The sequence below is a fragment of the Myodes glareolus genome, chromosome 21 (assembly GCF_982192425.1).
Source record: "Myodes glareolus chromosome 21, mMyoGla1.1, whole genome shotgun sequence".
Lineage (NCBI taxonomy): Eukaryota > Metazoa > Chordata > Mammalia > Rodentia > Cricetidae > Myodes > Myodes glareolus.
In genome coordinates, this window is record NC_142046.1 from 15,507,381 (window position 1) to 15,523,583 (window position 16,203).

At 52.3% G+C, this 16,203-nt stretch overlaps 1 protein-coding gene across 5 annotated transcripts in view; it reads left to right on the forward strand.

The window, feature by feature from the left end:
• The window catches only part of Zer1 (zyg-11 related cell cycle regulator), a 38,427-nt gene extending 25,488 nt beyond the window's left edge, over nt 1-12,939 (forward strand). For 4 of the 5 annotated variants that reach the window (XM_048431942.3, XM_048431945.3, XM_048431946.3 and 1 more), the window contains exons 4-16: nt 67-503; nt 762-938; nt 2,534-2,648; nt 2,778-2,924; nt 3,225-3,398; nt 4,365-4,580; nt 6,298-6,339; nt 6,450-6,569; nt 7,098-7,213; nt 7,865-8,068; nt 8,979-9,076; nt 9,774-9,876; nt 11,389-12,939. In XM_048431942.3, the coding sequence (XP_048287899.2) occupies nt 67-503; nt 762-938; nt 2,534-2,648; nt 2,778-2,924; nt 3,225-3,398; nt 4,365-4,580; nt 6,298-6,339; nt 6,450-6,569; nt 7,098-7,213; nt 7,865-8,068; nt 8,979-9,076; nt 9,774-9,876; nt 11,389-11,446 (2,007 nt within the window). In that variant the 3' untranslated portion in view covers nt 11,447-12,939. The remainder of the gene's footprint in view (nt 1-66; nt 504-761; nt 939-2,533; nt 2,649-2,777; nt 2,925-3,224; nt 3,399-4,364; nt 4,581-6,297; nt 6,340-6,449; nt 6,570-7,097; nt 7,214-7,864; nt 8,069-8,978; nt 9,077-9,773; nt 9,877-11,388) is intronic. The other variant, XM_048431947.3, reaches the window with a different exon arrangement.
• Nucleotides 12,940-16,203: the final 3,264 nt, after the last annotated feature.

Sequence of the window (16,203 nt, forward strand, 5' to 3'; positions counted from 1 at the left end):
TCCCAGAAGCCGGGCCTGGGGTGGCACAGGGCAGGCAGAGGAGCTGAGACTTCTGTGCTACTCCAGGACCTGGTGGAGCTGTACCTGACCAACTGCGAGAAGCTGTCTGCCAAGAGCCTGCAGACACTGCGGAGCTTCAGCCACAGCCTGGTGTCTCTGAGCCTCTTCGGCTGCTCCAACATCTTCTATGAGGAGGACAACCCAGGGGGCTGCGAGGACGAGTGTCTCGTCAACCCCACCTGCCAGGTGCTGGTCAAGGACTTCACCTTTGAAGGCTTCAGCCGCCTGCGTTTCCTCAACCTGGGCCGCATGATTGATGGTGTCCCCGTGGAGTCACTGCTTCGGCCACTCAACTCACTGGCTGCGTTGGACCTCTCAGGCATCCAGACAAGTGATGCCACCTTCCTAACACAGTGGAAGGACAGTCTGATGTCCCTTGTGCTCTACAACATGGACCTTTCAGATGAGCACATCCGTGTGATCGTCCAGCTGCACAAGCTGCGGTGAGCTGCTCACTCTGCCCTCGGCAGGAGGGGAGGACAGAGGGTGGGAGAGAGGTGTGGGAGAGTGAGGGAACAGAGGGAGAGACCCCACTCCCTAGACCACATTTCTAGATGGATGAGAGCAATTTAAGGCACCTAAGTCCCAGCAGGGCTTTTCGCCGCCAGAATTCCCCGGAGAAGTTGTGGCAGGCTTGGGTCCTCCCGTGCTGTGACCTGAAGGAATCAGATCCTGACCTGTGGCCCCTGTCTGATCCCCAGCCACCTGGACATCTCCCGAGACCGCCTCTCCAGCTACTACAAGTTCAAACTGACGCGGAAGGTTCTCAGCCTCTTGGTGCAGAAGCTGGGGAATCTGATGTCCCTAGACATCTCTGGCCACATGATCCTAGAGAACTGCAGCATCTCCAAGATGGAGGAGGAGGCAGGGCAGACCAGGTGAGTGCCTGGCTATGACCGCTGGCAGGCTGTTATTCACTAAGCCCCGGCTAAGCACCCTGTGCCAAGGACCATGCTGGTGCTGGAGATAAGAAGCAGGTTCGTGAGGCCAGCATGCTAATGTATGCCTTTATTCCCAGCACACAGAGACAGGGCAGGTTCATCTCTGTGAGTTTAAGGCCAGTCTAGGCTACATAGCTTCAGAAAGGGGTTGGAGTGACTATAGAGATGGTTGAGCAGTTTAAAGTATTTGTTGCTTTTCTAAAGGACCTGGGTGTGAGTCCCAGCACCCACATTATGGCTCACAGCCTGTTTGTAAGTCTGCTTCTAAGGGCCTAACATCTTCCTCTGGCCTCTGCATGCACCAGGCACACATAGAGTACAACAGATGTGCAAGCAAAACACCCATACCCATAAAATTAAAATAAATAATCAATTTTTTTAAAAAAGTCAAGGGCCAGCAAGATGGTAAAGGTGCTTGACACCAAACCTGACAATCTGAGTTCAGACCCTGGAACCTAGTCCTACAAACTGTCTGCTGATTTCCACATGAGTGCTCACGTGTAAGCATGCACAAGCACACACACACACACACACACACACACACACACACACACTGAATAAATTAAAGAAAGAAGCAAGTCAGGCCCTGCCCACTGTGGCCCATGTGAGCTGCTAGGCACTGGCTGGGGAAATGTACACTTGGGACTGCCCTAAAGCCATTCTGGGTCTGTTGAGTAGATCATATTGCAGCATGGGATCAGCATGCCCAAGGCTTGGGGCCCACAGGTAGTGTGTCTGGGAAACAGACAGCACAGGCACGATGGTATGGCGGGAAGCCCAGATCATTGGACTGCTGTTCCTCAGGTGTGCACATGCCGATGTGTACCTATGAGCTTGTGGTGAGATCTAATTCCAGTCCAGTCACTATAATTGGCCTCATGCCCTCCTTCAGCCATATTTAGTGGCATGTGATAGGAGCTTATTTTTGCTAGCTAGTGAAACGTGTCCCTGTTAGAAGGATACCTCACAAAGGTGGCAGTGGTAGCAGCTCCCATCCCATGTTCTTCCACATTGTGCCCTTCCTACCCTTCCATCAAGAAGTGGGGGCTGGGGGGGCTGGAGAGATGGCTCAGTGGTTAAGAGCATTGCCCGCTCTTCCAAAGGTCCTGAGTTCAATTCCCGGCAACCACATGGTGGCTCACAACCATCTGTAATGAGGTCTGGTGCCCTCTTCTGGCCTGCAGACATACACACAGACAGAATATTGTATACATAATAAATAAATAAATATTAAAAAAAAAAAGAAGTGGGGGCTGGGAATGTAGCTCAGTGCTGGAGTGCTTGCCTACCATGTACAAAGCCTTGGGCTGCATCCCCAGCACAACATAGAACAAGTATGTGCCTGTAATCCCAGCACTTGGGAGGTGAAGATAGGAGGATCAGGAGTTCAAGGCCCGTCTTAGCTGCTTAGTGAGTTGGGTAGGGCAGGATGAGGCTAGAAGCCCTTGTTTCTTCATCAACGAAATACCTAGTCTGTGGGGGAGCCCTGGCTAGGTCTGCCCAGGTTGCCAACTCTGGCATGCTCTCCCCAGCACCGAGCCTTCCAAGAGCAGCATCATGCCTTTCCGGGCTCTGAAGAGGCCATTGCAGTTCCTCGGGCTCTTTGAGACCTCCTTGTGTCGCCTCACACACATTCCAGCCTACAAAGTAAGAGGCGGGGGGTTGTGGGGAGAGGGGTGTAGAAGAAAGGAAGTGGCCGGGTACTGGAGCACCGCTGAGCCTGTGGATCCCATTACCTGGCCTCTTCTGGCTTGTCCTGAACATGTTCCATCTTAGGTAAGCGGTGACAAAAATGAAGAGCAAGTGCTGAACGCCATCGAGGCCTACACAGAACACCGGCCTGAGATCACTTCCAGGGCCATCAACCTGCTGTTCGACATTGCACGCATTGAGCGCTGCAACCAGCTTCTGCGGGCCCTGAAGGTCAGCTCAGATCCCGAGCCCTCAGGCTCCCAGACAGCCCTGCCCTCCTTCTCTGTCCCTCTGCACCTGCTCCTGATCCCAGGGCATGGCCTTGCATGCTTCCTCCCCTTTGGCAGTGCCTGGCTTCCCTGCCAACTTGTTCAGGCCCTGCTTTAGTTCCTGCTCTCCCCACGTCTACCCAGGAGTACAGGGCTAGGATCGGCCTTTCCCCAGAGGAGCCATGGTTACTAAGAACCCAGGCTGTCCCTGCCTGCCTCAGGCAGGACTTTGAGCCCCAGCCCCCACCCTGTCTTCACACAGCTGGTCATCACAGCTCTCAAGTGCCACAAGTACGACAAGAACATTCAAGTGACCGGCAGTGCTGCCCTCTTCTACCTGACCAATTCCGAGTACCGCTCAGAGCAGAGTGTCAAACTGCGCCGACAGGTCATCCAGGTGGTGCTGAATGGCATGGAGTCCTACCAGGAGGTGACGGTGAGTCCCTGCCTACTGTGGCCTGCACGCTTTGGCCCAGTAACCCTTCCTGCTTCCCAGGATACCAGACATACATGTCACCCAGGCTTACCTGAACTTAGGTGACCTTTTCCATTTCACTCGGCACATTTACTGTCCCAGAATCCTGTCCCTGGCATATAAGGGCCCCAGAAACTAGCCTCAGCTGGAGCCCACTGCTGTGGCCACCCCACCTCTGCCCCTCTGCCCTCTGATTTCCAGATGGGCCACCTCCTCTTCCCTGTCCCTGTCACTAATGAGGAGGTTGTTTTTAATACTTTTTTTTTTTTTTTTGAGACCAGGTTTCTTTGTAGCTTTGGAGCCTGCCCTGGAACTAGCTCTTGTAGCCCAGGTTGGTCTCGAACTCACAGATATCCGCCTACCTCTGCCTCCCACATGTTGGGATTAAAGGTGTGTGCCACCACCACCTGGCTATTTTTTTTTTTATAATTATATGCTATACTAAAATTTCATGTTTTTTAAAAGCTGTTTTAGAATAACTTTAATAAAAATGAAGAAAGGCAGGTGGATCTATGTGAGTTCAAGGCCAGCCTAGTCTTCAGTGTGAGTTCTAGGACAGCTCGGACTGTTTCACAGAGAAACCTTGTCTCAAAAAACCTAAATAAATAAATAAGCAAATAAATAAATAAATAATAAAAATGAAAAGCAAGACAACAAGCCTTAGCTGAGCCTAGTGGTATGTACTTGTAATCCTAGGTCTTGAGAGACTGAGGCAGGGAGGGTAGGAGTCAAAGATAGCCCTGGCTACACAGTGAATTTGAATTCAGCCTGGGTTGTGTGAGACCCCCATCTCCACCTCAAAAAACTCCAAACAAGAAAGCCTGGTAGCCTGCTCCCTGGAGGGCCTCCCCAGCTCTGGGTGGCCTTAGCCCGGAGCCTTGTTCTAAATCTGCCTGAACGCGCTTCGCTTCTCCCAACCCGGCCCAGGTGCAGCGGAACTGCTGTCTGACCCTTTGCAACTTCAGCATCCCCGAGGAACTGGAGTTCCAGTACCGCCGAGTGAACGAGCTCCTGCTTAGCATCCTCAGCCCCACCCGGCAGGACGAGTCCATCCAGCGCATTGCTGTGCACCTGTGTAATGCCCTGGTCTGTCAGGTGGACAATGACCACAAGGAAGCTGTGGGCAAGATGGGCTTCGTCGTGGTACGTGTGCTTGTCTGCCCTTGTCAGACTGTCCTCTGTGAGCGAGGCCTCAGGAGACCTGGACTGGGGTAGGAGGGGTAGGGGAGACCTTGGGTGGGGTGGAGGACTGAGCGCAGGGTCTGGCATGCGCTAGGCAAGTGCCCAGCCCTTTGAAGACTTTCTTCCCCTTTGCTTATTTTTAGTCATGTGTGTCAGTGGGTGCTAATAGAGGCCAGAATTGTTTGACCTATCTGGAGCTAGAGTTACAGGTTATAGATGGAAGTTTCTGTCCTGCCCAGTCCCACAGCCATTCAGTCCTAAATAAACACACTGAGGCTTATATTAATTATAAACTGTTTGGTCTGTTAGCTCAGGCTTGTTATTAACTAGATCTTACAACTTAACCTGTAATTCTTGTCTCTGTCTAGCCACATAGCTTGGTACCTTTTCTCAGTAGCAAGGCATTCTCATCTTACTTGCTCTGCATCTGGCTGGTGACTGAATCTCTGCCTTTCCTCTTTCCAGAATTCTCCTAGTCTGGTTGCCCCACCTATACTTCCTGCCTGACTACTGGCCCATAGCATTTTGTTAAACCAATATGAGTGACAGATCTTTCTAGTGTACAGAAGCATTATTCCACAGCAGTAGGTGGACATAGTAGTCTCATGGGGCCTCTGCATAGTAGTGTGCTCTCCTAACCACAGAGCCATCTCTGAAGTCCACTTAGAAGAGTTGTTTGTTTGTTTCTTTTATTTTGAGACAAGGTCTTTCTGTGTAATCCTGGCTGGCCTGGAACTTGATACATAGACCAAGCTGGTTTCAAACTCAGAAAGATCCACCTACCTCCCCCTGAGTGCTGGTACTAAAGGCATGTACCACCATGACCACCTCAGACAAAATTTGTTTTGTTTTATTTTTCAAGACAGGGTCTCTCTGTGTAGTCCTGTGTCCTAGAACTTGCTCTGTAGACCAGGCTGGCTTCGAACTCACAGAGCTTTTCCTGCCTCTGCCTTCCAAATGCTGGGACTGGGATTAAAGGCGTGTACCACCATGCCCGGCAATCAGAAGAATTTCTTTTCTTTTCTTTTCTTTTTTTGTAAATTTTTTTTATTCTAAATAGTTTTTTTAAAACTTTATTTGATGTGTATTGGTGTTTTGCCTGAGTGTGTCTATGTGAGGATGTCAGATCCCCTGGAACTGGAGTTACAGTTGTGAACTGCCATATGGGCACTGGGAATTGAACCTGGGTCCTCTGGAAGAACAAATAGTGCTTTTAGCTGCTGAGCCATCTCTCCAGCCCCCCAGAAGAATTTCTTAATGTGACTGTTGTTATGATTGTGTGGCCTCTGTCTTTAAACGCTTCCTCTAGTTCCCTGCAGTCATCCCTGTGGAAAAGACCGGGGTTGGCCCTTCCATCACTGTGCCTTCCTGGCCTCGTCTGAAGACATTTTTAGCCTAACACATAGAACAGGATAAATATGGAAGGACAGGAAGAGACAGAAACTAGATGGATCCATTGCCACTTTCACTTATCCCTGGGGACGTGCAGACCATAGCAGGGAAGGGCTGGGCCAAGTCCCAAGGGTATATACTTGACTACCTTCAAACAGCCTCCATAAAAGCCTGTAGCATTGGGCACTGTCAGGCTGTGTCACCTGGAGCAGCCAGTGACTCCCTCTGCTGAGCTCCCGGGCTGTGGGAACCCTGGCCTCAAACAACCGATCTCCTCCGCCCACAGACCATGTTGAAGCTGATCCAGAAGAAGCTGCTGGACAAGACGGTAAGGAGAGCCTCACATACTTTGCCTCATCCCAGAGGCGTCTGTGCCAGGGCTGGCCATGTGTCCTCAGGAGGACACAGCTGAGCTGCCTCCCACCCCCACCCACACAGTGTGACCAGGTCATGGAGTTCTCCTGGAGTGCCCTGTGGAACATCACAGACGAGACACCCGACAACTGCGAGATGTTCCTCAGCTTCAATGGCATGAAGCTCTTTCTCGACTGCCTCAAGGTAGGAGCCAGGCTACCCCCCCACAGGCGGCCCCTCCACAGGCTCCATCCCATGCAAACTTCCCATGGACACACATGGCATGAGAATCTCAGGGCCACACATACACACAGTGTTTGCCGCTATGAGAAGTGTCAGGGGACCCCCGCCCCACCCGGCCATGCCACCAAGCTGGGCCTCCTGAGATCCCTCCTGCCAGGGAACCCAGCCTGTGTTCTCAACAGTCTGCTCTGACTGCCCACAGACCATTCCCTTCCCACTGGATACAGTTCTGCCCAGAGGCTAGTAGGTCTCTGTTTCCTGCTTTAGCATCCAAGGGGCTCCCCAAAGGACTCTTCCGAGCTGTGGCAATGGAGCCCCACTTGTCCCACAGGTCATGGGAGCACTAGGAAGTTGGGGTCAGCCTACTCCTACTGTACCTCTCCTGTGTTTAGAAGGGCTGTTCAGACAGGTGCCCACAAAGCCTTCAGGGTAACAGCAGCAGACGTTAAATGATTGAGTAGGAAGTCCTTGCTGGCTCTCGTTGCCCAGGAGTTCCCAGAGAAGCAGGAGCTGCACCGGAACATGCTGGGACTCTTGGGGAATGTGGCGGAGGTAAAGGAGCTGCGGCCTCAGCTGATGACCTCTCAGTTCATCAGCGTCTTCAGGTGGGTGCTGCCTCAGCTGCCAGGATACTCAGAGTACATTAGTGAGTGTTCCAGGTTTGTGTTGTTGGTACTGCTTTCTATCTAGTATGTGGTTTTTGTTTCCAATTGATTTTGTTTTAATTATGTGTGTGAAGGGATGGGTATGTGCCCTTGAGGCCAGAGGCTTTGGGTTTTCCTGGAGTTGCAGGGTACAGCAGTTGCAAGCCTCCATGTGTGCTGGGAACCTAACTCCAGTCTCTGAATAAACAGTTTGTGCTTTGAGCCACTGAGCCATTTCTCAAGCCCCTATGTGCTTTCTTACCCTTTCAACCTGCCACAGATGGCAGTAATCCAGTCATATCCAGTTTGGAAGGACTCTGTGAATACCAAGTGGCTAGATGTGGTTTCACAAGCTTATAGTCCCAGCACATGGTGTCAAAGCAGGAATCTTGAAGACATAGCAAGTTCCAGGCCAGCCTGAACTGCATGAGATCCTGACTCAGAAACACTCAGAAGACTCGTCATTTATAGCTGAGCCCCAGTAGTACACTCCTGCACTCCTAGGGCTCAGGAGGCTCCACCAGCACTCATAGTAATCACGCCTCGGGCATCGTGTGTCTCGGTTATCATCCTTGATTTGCATGATGGATTGTTCCTTTTTCCTCCTGGTAGCAACCTGCTGGAAAGCAAGGCTGATGGCATTGAGGTTTCTTACAATGCCTGTGGTGTCCTGTCCCACATCATGTTCGATGGGCCCGAGGCCTGGGGTGTCTGTGAGCCCCAGAGGGCCGAGGTGGAGGAGCGTATGTGGGCAGCCATCCAGAGCTGGGACATCAACTCCCGGAGGAATATCAACTACAGGTTTGAGATGGGAAGGTACACACCATGAAGAGTCAGATGCTGCTTGTCCCAGCATGCTGTGATCAGAACTTTCCGCCCTGCTCCTGTCCTCCAAAAGCATCCAGTGTGTGATGGGCACATTTCCCACTTACTAACACCTGTGTGTGTCCAAGGCCTGTGTTCTATGCATGCTTGATACAGAACTAAACCCACACAAAACACAAGTCACCTGTCATCCTGTCCCCATCAGGCTGACCCAGTTCTTACTGTACTGGGAGTGGATTGCTGTCACCAGTCAATCCCCTTCTTCCTGCTGTGCAGTGTGTGCAGCTGGTCATTCATTAACTACCCCTTTGAAAGGATATGTGAAGCTGTAGAGCTTTACTCACGCCTCCAGTCCCTGGAGACAGGATGCTAGCCCTCCCTGTCCTTGTGTGTCGTCCCCTCTCCCCCGCCCAACTTCCCGTTGACCCCAGGCCATGGGCCTGCTCCCATGTTGCGCCCTCTCCCCTGCACACAAAGAGTGGGTGTCGGCAGGCCATCGCTCTGCTGGAAGGTGGAAAGGTCCTCCAGGTAAGTGAGTCTCGGGGCCCCCTGAGGTTTTGCTGATCTGATTTTTTGGTTTGGGGGCTGGAACTCCAGCCTGGCCTAGAGTCACTGTAGGTGATTCCCCTTGCCTCTCTCTCGGGGGTTGCTGAGACCCCCAGCATTCTGCCCTTCTCCTCTACTCTGACCTTCTCCAGAGTGAGCTCCTGGGTGGAGCCCAAGCAGGGCCCCTGGCATCCCACAGGCTTGCCCACGTGGGACCCTGCAGGGAGAAGAACTCGGGGAGGAGAAAAGGCTCACATCCTCCCTGTCTCGGTTCACATCCTTCTTGTCTTGTTGGTCTTGGTCTTGGTCCAGGTCTGCGGGTGGGGGGGTAACAGCAATCTCTCTTTCTCTCCAGGTCCTTTGAGCCCATTCTCCGCCTCCTTCCTCAGGGCATCTCCCCAGTCAGCCAGCACTGGGCCACCTGGGCCCTATACAATCTTGTGTCTGTCTACCGTGAGTGCCTCCCCTCCCTTAGTTCAGACACTCAACAGAGCACAGCATGTCCACAGGGAGCTGGCATGCAGGAGGGGACACATAGAGTTACTGTTGGCCTTGTGTCTCAGAGCAGTCCTGGGCACTTAGGCATTAGTTGGCATGCTGGTATGATGACTAATCCCACTGTACAATCAGAAACGTCCCAGCCTATACCAGTGTGCCTTTCCTCACACTTCCTACCCCAGCTGTGAGTGAACTTTTTGTCACCTGCAGGGCAGAAGGACACCTATGTTTCCAGCCTGGATTGTTACCACAGTACCTGGGGGTATCTTACTAACAATATCATAAATACAAGCTGCTGCCCAGGGGATTCCAGTCCAGAACTCCCTGGGAACCTGTGTCATCCTGCAGACCTCTCAGCGGGGGTGCCATCCTTGTGAACCCCTCTGAGGCCTGTGCTTGGGATGATATTTTCTTAATTTATTTGTTAGGACAAACTCTAGGGAAACTAACAATTTTGGACCACAATAGGGAAGTGCCTTTCCCAAGGGCTTGCCCTGTTCCCCCGTCCAGGTGGGCCCAGGAGGCTGGGCAGACATGGTTTGTCCCTGCCCAACGGTGTCCTTTGGAGAGCAGTTCTGAAAGCAGGGTGGGTATGTGGGGCACAGACCAGTAGAAGGCCACCCATCCTCAGCTACCTGCTCCTGCTTTGTAGCTGACAAATACTGCCCCCTGCTGATCAAAGAAGGTGGGATGCCCCTGCTGAGGGACTTGATCAAGATGGCCACTGCCCGACAGGAAACCAAGGAGATGGCCCGGTAAGAAACAAATTTTGCATTCCTGGCTGGGTACTTGATTTGAATGGCAAGGGGCACAGTAGGAATGGCCAGAGTTCTCAGGAGCTACTCAGGGTTGAATGTGCAGCGGACAAGAGCCTGATCGTCAGCAGAGCTCATCGGCTCTCAGCTGCTCGGTTGGCTTCCTGTGACTCCCACCAGGAGCCCTCCTTGTTGCTCAGCACCAGCAAGAGCTCTACATTATTTTTGACCACAGTTATTCCAACGAAAAAGGACTTTGTGTGGTGAGGCATATTCTAGAGGCCCCGCGTGCACAGTGCTAGTTTCTCTGAACGCAAGTGTGAAGGTGAAGGTCCCCAAGGGGAAAGGGGAAAGTGCCCTTCGATGGACTAGAATGAAGCTCAGTGGCACAGCACGTGCCTTGCGTCCATAGCACATATACATGTGTGCACATGCACGCACATCCATACATACATACATACATACACACATATATATTACCAGTGTGAGGGTTGGGGTGTGCCTCACTGAACTTCTGTGGCCATGGGATTCTTTGTTGAGTGCCAAGCGTAAGCTCTGATGTGGACACAAGAACGCACACATAACATGTTAGTATCGGTTGGATTGGCTTCCTCTTCCCTATCCTTCTAGCTGGGAGGGTCCTTTATCATAATTCTGAGCACATTGTAGCCTGAGGCTAGACGGCCCCAACCCCCACCCTCAGATATGCCCTTCTGAATGGGGGCTCCAGCTGGCTCTGCCGTTCATTATTTTTGGTGACAGCACTGTTTCAGTATTAACTGGCAGACTAGTCCTCCAGCTCAGTCTTCCTCGGGAGTCCCCTGGAAAGTGTTAGAATGGAATGGGCCTCACCTACAGATTTCTTACCACTAGGCTAGGCCTGGGGCTGTCCATGTTAAGCAAGGATCTAGGACTTGCCAGTCACTAGGTGGGGCTTATCGGCCCTCTAGGCACCCTGGGACCTGAGATGTGTCTGAGCCAGCGGGTCCTTCTGGCATCAAGGAAAAAATGGCCTTAGGCATTTCCATCTCAAAAGACCTTGATGCACCCTCTTAGCAAATTTAGGCTGCAGTGAACCCCCAAACCTGCAGACAAGCAGTGCAGGGTCAAAGGCAACAACACCAGCAATGGGTGGCAGTTTTCTCAGGGAGCAGGGTGACTGGGACACTAAGGCCTGGAGCCAGTGTGGCTGCCTGTGCAGATCTCCAGTCCGGTGCTTGTTTGGGACCCCCTAGTGGACTTCTGCCGAGAGAGTGGGCTGGGGTGCAGGGAAAATGGCGGAGAGAGCAGGTTTGGAAGCTCAGGCCTGGCTGCTTATAGGACTCGCTTCCTGAGCTGAGGACAGTGGCGGTGTGCATGAGCACAGGCGCTATTTCCCAGCTGCTCTGCCAGCTGCTGACACACCATTTGAGCTGGGTCAGGGTCACTCTTAACACTTGTTAGGCAGCCTTGGGGCCCCAGGAGGAGCAGCTCTCTTAGTCACCATCTAATGCTTTCCCCTGTTGTGTCCAGCAAGGTGATTGAGCACTGCAGTAACTTTAGAGAGGAGAACATGGACACGTCCAGATAGAGGCCTCCACCCATGGCCACACAGCCTGGACCACAGGACCGGAGGAAGCGCTGGAGTCCAGTGGGCAGGTCCCTTGCAGAGCCTCCCGCTGGATGAAGAGACAGTGAGGACTTTTGCACAGCTGACGCTTTTCCTTAATGCTAGTGAGATATATATTACATATATATTATTTTTTTTTTTTGGTTAGGAAGTGTGAAGTTTTGTGTGTATGACTTCTCCTAAGTCTCCGCAGCTCCTTGCCTCTCTCAGCCCACCTCCAAGCTTTCGTTGCTGCCGTGTTCACTCCCGCCCCAGCCAGGCTTGCCTCAAATGCTGTGAGTGTCCAGTCCCTTCCCAGTGAGCTCAGATCCTGGCCTGGCTTCTGTCTGTTGTGGGAGGAGCTGGCCCTTGCCAGGCTGCTCAGCATCCCAGGTGTCTGCCTGAGTGCCCTGTCTGGCTCCAGGTGAAGTTGGTGGGGTTTGGGGGTTGAGACCAGCTCTGCGGAGTCTGCAGAAGCCTTGGTGCTCCGGGCTGTGAGCCAACCGGGGTCGGAGAGGAAGCTGTTCCCAGGCCTCAGGCTAAGCAACTCCTGGCCAGAGAACCCTGGAGAAGCAGGGCTGTGTTGGCCCACTGCTCTCTGGCCAGGCCTGCCTGTGGCCATGCTGCTATGGAGACCATCTCATGTCTCCCTCAGGCCCCAGGCTTTTGAAGGCTCCAGCCCCAAGATGGTCAGAATTCAGGGGCAATTCCACTGCCCCTTCTGCCAAACATGCCCCAACCTACCCCAGCTCTGGCAGCTGGCACTTTCCAGGACCAGGGTCTTGCTTCTTTTTCTGTAGCCCTCATCTGCCCACAGCACCCCAGTGCCCAGATACTCCCACCAGCAGAGCTGAGCCCACCCCCTGCCCAGAAGGTAGAAGGCAGGAGGTCCCCACTCCAGCCTCTCACAGTGGCAGCGGACAGCCATCTACAGACCAGCACTGGGCCAGTTCTCTGTCCCTCCAGTCCACTCAGGCTGTCCCTGAGAAGCTGCTGTGTTGTGTGACAGGCTGCTCTCTAGGTGTCTCCTGCACCCTCTCACTGTATCTCAGCATTGCTTCTCGTTGGCACAGGACTGCTGAGGAGGCCTGTGCTCACAGGGAGAAAAGCTCACCCGGGAGGCAGCTTTTGGTATGACTTTTTCTGCCCTCTTGCTTCTCTGGGCCTGTTCTTTGATTCTTCTGGCCTGGCATATCTGCCTCCAGGCAGAAGTGGCCCGGCTGTTCCAAAAACTCAGGGAGAGGTAACTGACCTCTCCTGAGGAGACTGTCTCCCCGGCCAGGCTAGAGGGCTTAGCCGTGTACTTCTCCCACGCAGCACTTGGGCAACCCCAGCCCCTCCTTTCCATCCCGAGCCCTTCTGGCAGCAGCCAGACCATGAGCAGAGTTCATATCCCATCGCTTACCACCTGGGGTCTGGGTAAATGTCTGTACTTTGGGGTATCACAGAAATACATTTTTGTGCAAAGTGCAGAAGAGTGAGTGGTCTTTTTTTTTTTTCAGAGAAGATTGGGGGATACTGGTCTGGGGGTGGGTGATCGGGAAAGGTGGTAGGGGTCTCCCAGGAAGACCCTGAAGGGCAAGTAGGTTTATATGCCTGCAGGCTGCAGATAGGTGCCACACCGAGGTGAGTATCTGTGGCATTCTCTCCACAACTGTGCCTAGACACTAAGGTCATGGCTGGTCACTAGTCTAGTAGGATCTCTTCTGGGATCATAGCCTGCTGGGAGGGACGCACGGTAGATACAACCTCATCACTCTGCAGTAAAGATAGGAAAGGAGCCTCCTGCCACTGCTAGGAATGGTGGAAGTAGCTTGGAAAGTCTGGTGGATGCTAGGCAGCATTACATGACTGCCCAAGGAGTGAAGAGAAGAAGGAGTCAGCAAAGGGTCCTCCACATAAGGCTAAGCTGAACCCAGTGGGAAAGTGGAGCCGGCTAGGGATAGCATCTCTGACAACAGGCCTTGCCATGACAGACTGGGAGAATTCCATGGGGAGCAGTCCTGTAAAGGAACATGAAGGCGGGGGTGGGAGGACAGAGCTAAACAGCTGGAACAGACCTGAAATGACCAGACTGTGGCTTTGCCGGGACAGCTATGCTGTATCTCTGGGTCCTGGTGTCACGGAGTAGTTGATGCTCTCCAGACCATGCTGAGGGTGTAGGCAGGAGTACCAGGATCACATCAGACAGTCTGGGAGCCAGCCTGCTGTCTGCACCCTTCTAAGTGGAGCAGAGCCCATACCAGACTCTTCCCTGGGTGAGTGCCCTCTATCACACAGCCCACAGAAAGAGCATCACACGTGGTGGTTTGCCCTTGAACTCAAAGAGGGTCAGCCAAGTGTGTCAGCCAAGTCCTAGAGGAATTAGGCGTGGCTGTCTGGGCCTGCTGAAGCCTCTCTCTCTGCACACCCTGCACACCCTGCATTGGGTTTGCCTGTGTGCATTCCGCGTTCTCATAGTCCTTGGAACAATCCACAGTACCTGCACTCAAAAGGTGAGGTGCCTTCTTACTTACACCCCAAGTTACCACAATAAAGGAGGGGCGCAGGCTCCCTAGTACACTACACGCTCCTAGCCTGGGTGCCTGCTATTCCCTGTGTCTGCAGCACTGCCTCCTGCTCATTCCGTCACGGTGCCTGGCTCCATTCCCGTGGGAGCGTGAACACATCAGGGCTGTGCCGAGGCTCTGCACATAGCACTCAACGTCCAGGGCTCTTTTTAGATTCATTTTACTTACTTCATGTGAGTGTACGCTACTTGTGTGTGGTGCCCATGGTGGCCAGAAGATGGCAACAGCTCATACCTGTGTGGCATGGGTGCTGAGAACCAAACTTGAAGAATAGTGAGCATTGGCCCCTCAGCCATCTCTCCAGCCTGCCTATCCAGGGCTCTTACTAAAAACTTACTGGCTGAGTCAGACATGTGGCTTAGCAGGAAGGGAGCTTGCCTTCCAGGCTGACTATCAGAGTTCCTTTCTCCGCACCCACACAGTGAAAAATGAGATCAGAGGCCTGCAACCCAACCTCCCCCACCGCCAAAACAAATAAATACCCTTAATTTTTGTTGTTGTTTTTCGAGATAGGGTTTCTTTGTGTAGCCCTTGCTGTCCTGGAACTCTCTCTGTAGACCAGGCTGGTCTCCCTCCTCCTGTCTCTGCCTCAGGAGTGCTGGGATTAAAGGCGTGGCCACCACCACTGGGCTACTTTCCCCCCCCCCCCAAGATGGGGTCTCCCTGTGTAGTTTTTGATCTGCCTGAAATTGTGTAGACTAGGTTAATGCTGGGACTAAAGCCATGGTCACCACGCCCAGTTGCAGTGTGGTTCTTGCAGAAGGCTACAGTTTGGTTTTCAGCACGCAAATGGTGCTTATAGCCATCTGTAACTTCAGTTCCAGAGGATCTGATACCCTCCTATGACCTCTGCAGACAGCAGGCACACACATGGTGCACAGACATACATCCAGGCAAAAGATTCACACACACAAAAAATAGTCACCAGGCTCTAAGCCTGATGACCTGATTTCAGTCCCTGTAACCCACATTGCAGAACTAACAGGTAGGATTATCCTCTTTTTTTTCATGGATACACCATGGACATCATGTCTGCACACGAGTGTGTGCATGAACACACAGACTCACAAATGGAGTGTGTGTATGTTGTTTGTTTTTCGTCTTTTTTTCTCCCTGAGACAGCCTCACTATGCAGGTGCAGCCCTGTAGACCAGGCTAGCCATCAGCCTGTCTGTGTTCTGTGTGTCCCAAACACTAGAATTAAAGGTGTGCTCTGTCCCAGTGCTGGCGTTAAAGATGCGGGCAATCCAACCACCACCACCTTTTTTTTTTTCAAAGATAGGGGTTTCTGTGTAGCCTTAACTGTCCTGGAACTCTTAGAGTCTGCCTGCCTCTGCCTCCTAAGTGCTGAGATTAAAGGAGTGAGCCACCACTGCCTGGCTTCTAAACCCTTTTTGGGTTTTTTTGTTTTGTTTTTGAGACAAATATATATCACACAAGTTGGCTTTGAATCTTCTTCTCATATATATAGCGGCGGAGGATGGCCTTGAACTTCCTGATTTTCCTGCCTGTACCTCCTGTATGTTGAGACTGCAGGCATGTACCACCATATTACTATTACACCATGCTGGGAACTGAATCCAGGACTTAGTGCGTACTAGGCAAGCACTCTGCCAATCGTGTTCATCCCCAGGCCCTATTTAGTAATACCATGAAATGGTTCTGATTAGCGCGCGCACACACACACATACACATACAAACCATGCTGGCCTTGGAAAGTCAGTTCTACAGAAAAAAGAAAATATCTAGGGGCTGGAGAGATGGCTCAGCGGTTAAGAGCACTGACTGCTCTTCCAAAGGTCCTGAGTTCAATTCCCAGCAACCACATGGTGGCTCACAACCATCTGTAATGAGGTCTGGCGCCCTCTTCGGGCCTTCAGGCATACACACAGACAGAATATTGTATACATAAGGAAGGAAGGAAGGAGGGAGGGAGGGAGGGAGGGAGGGAGGGGAGGGAGGGAGAGAGGGAGGGAGGGAGGAGGGAGGGAAGAAAGAAAGAAAGAAAGAAAGAAAGAAAGAAAGAAAGAAAGAAAGAAAGAAAGAAAGAAAGAAAGAAAATATCTAGTTGACCAAAACAACAACAGCATGGAGTTGGAAAGGGGGCAATCAGAGGAAGGTCAGCTGAATGGGGAGGGTCCTAGGACACAAGGAAAGAAAGTCTAGCTG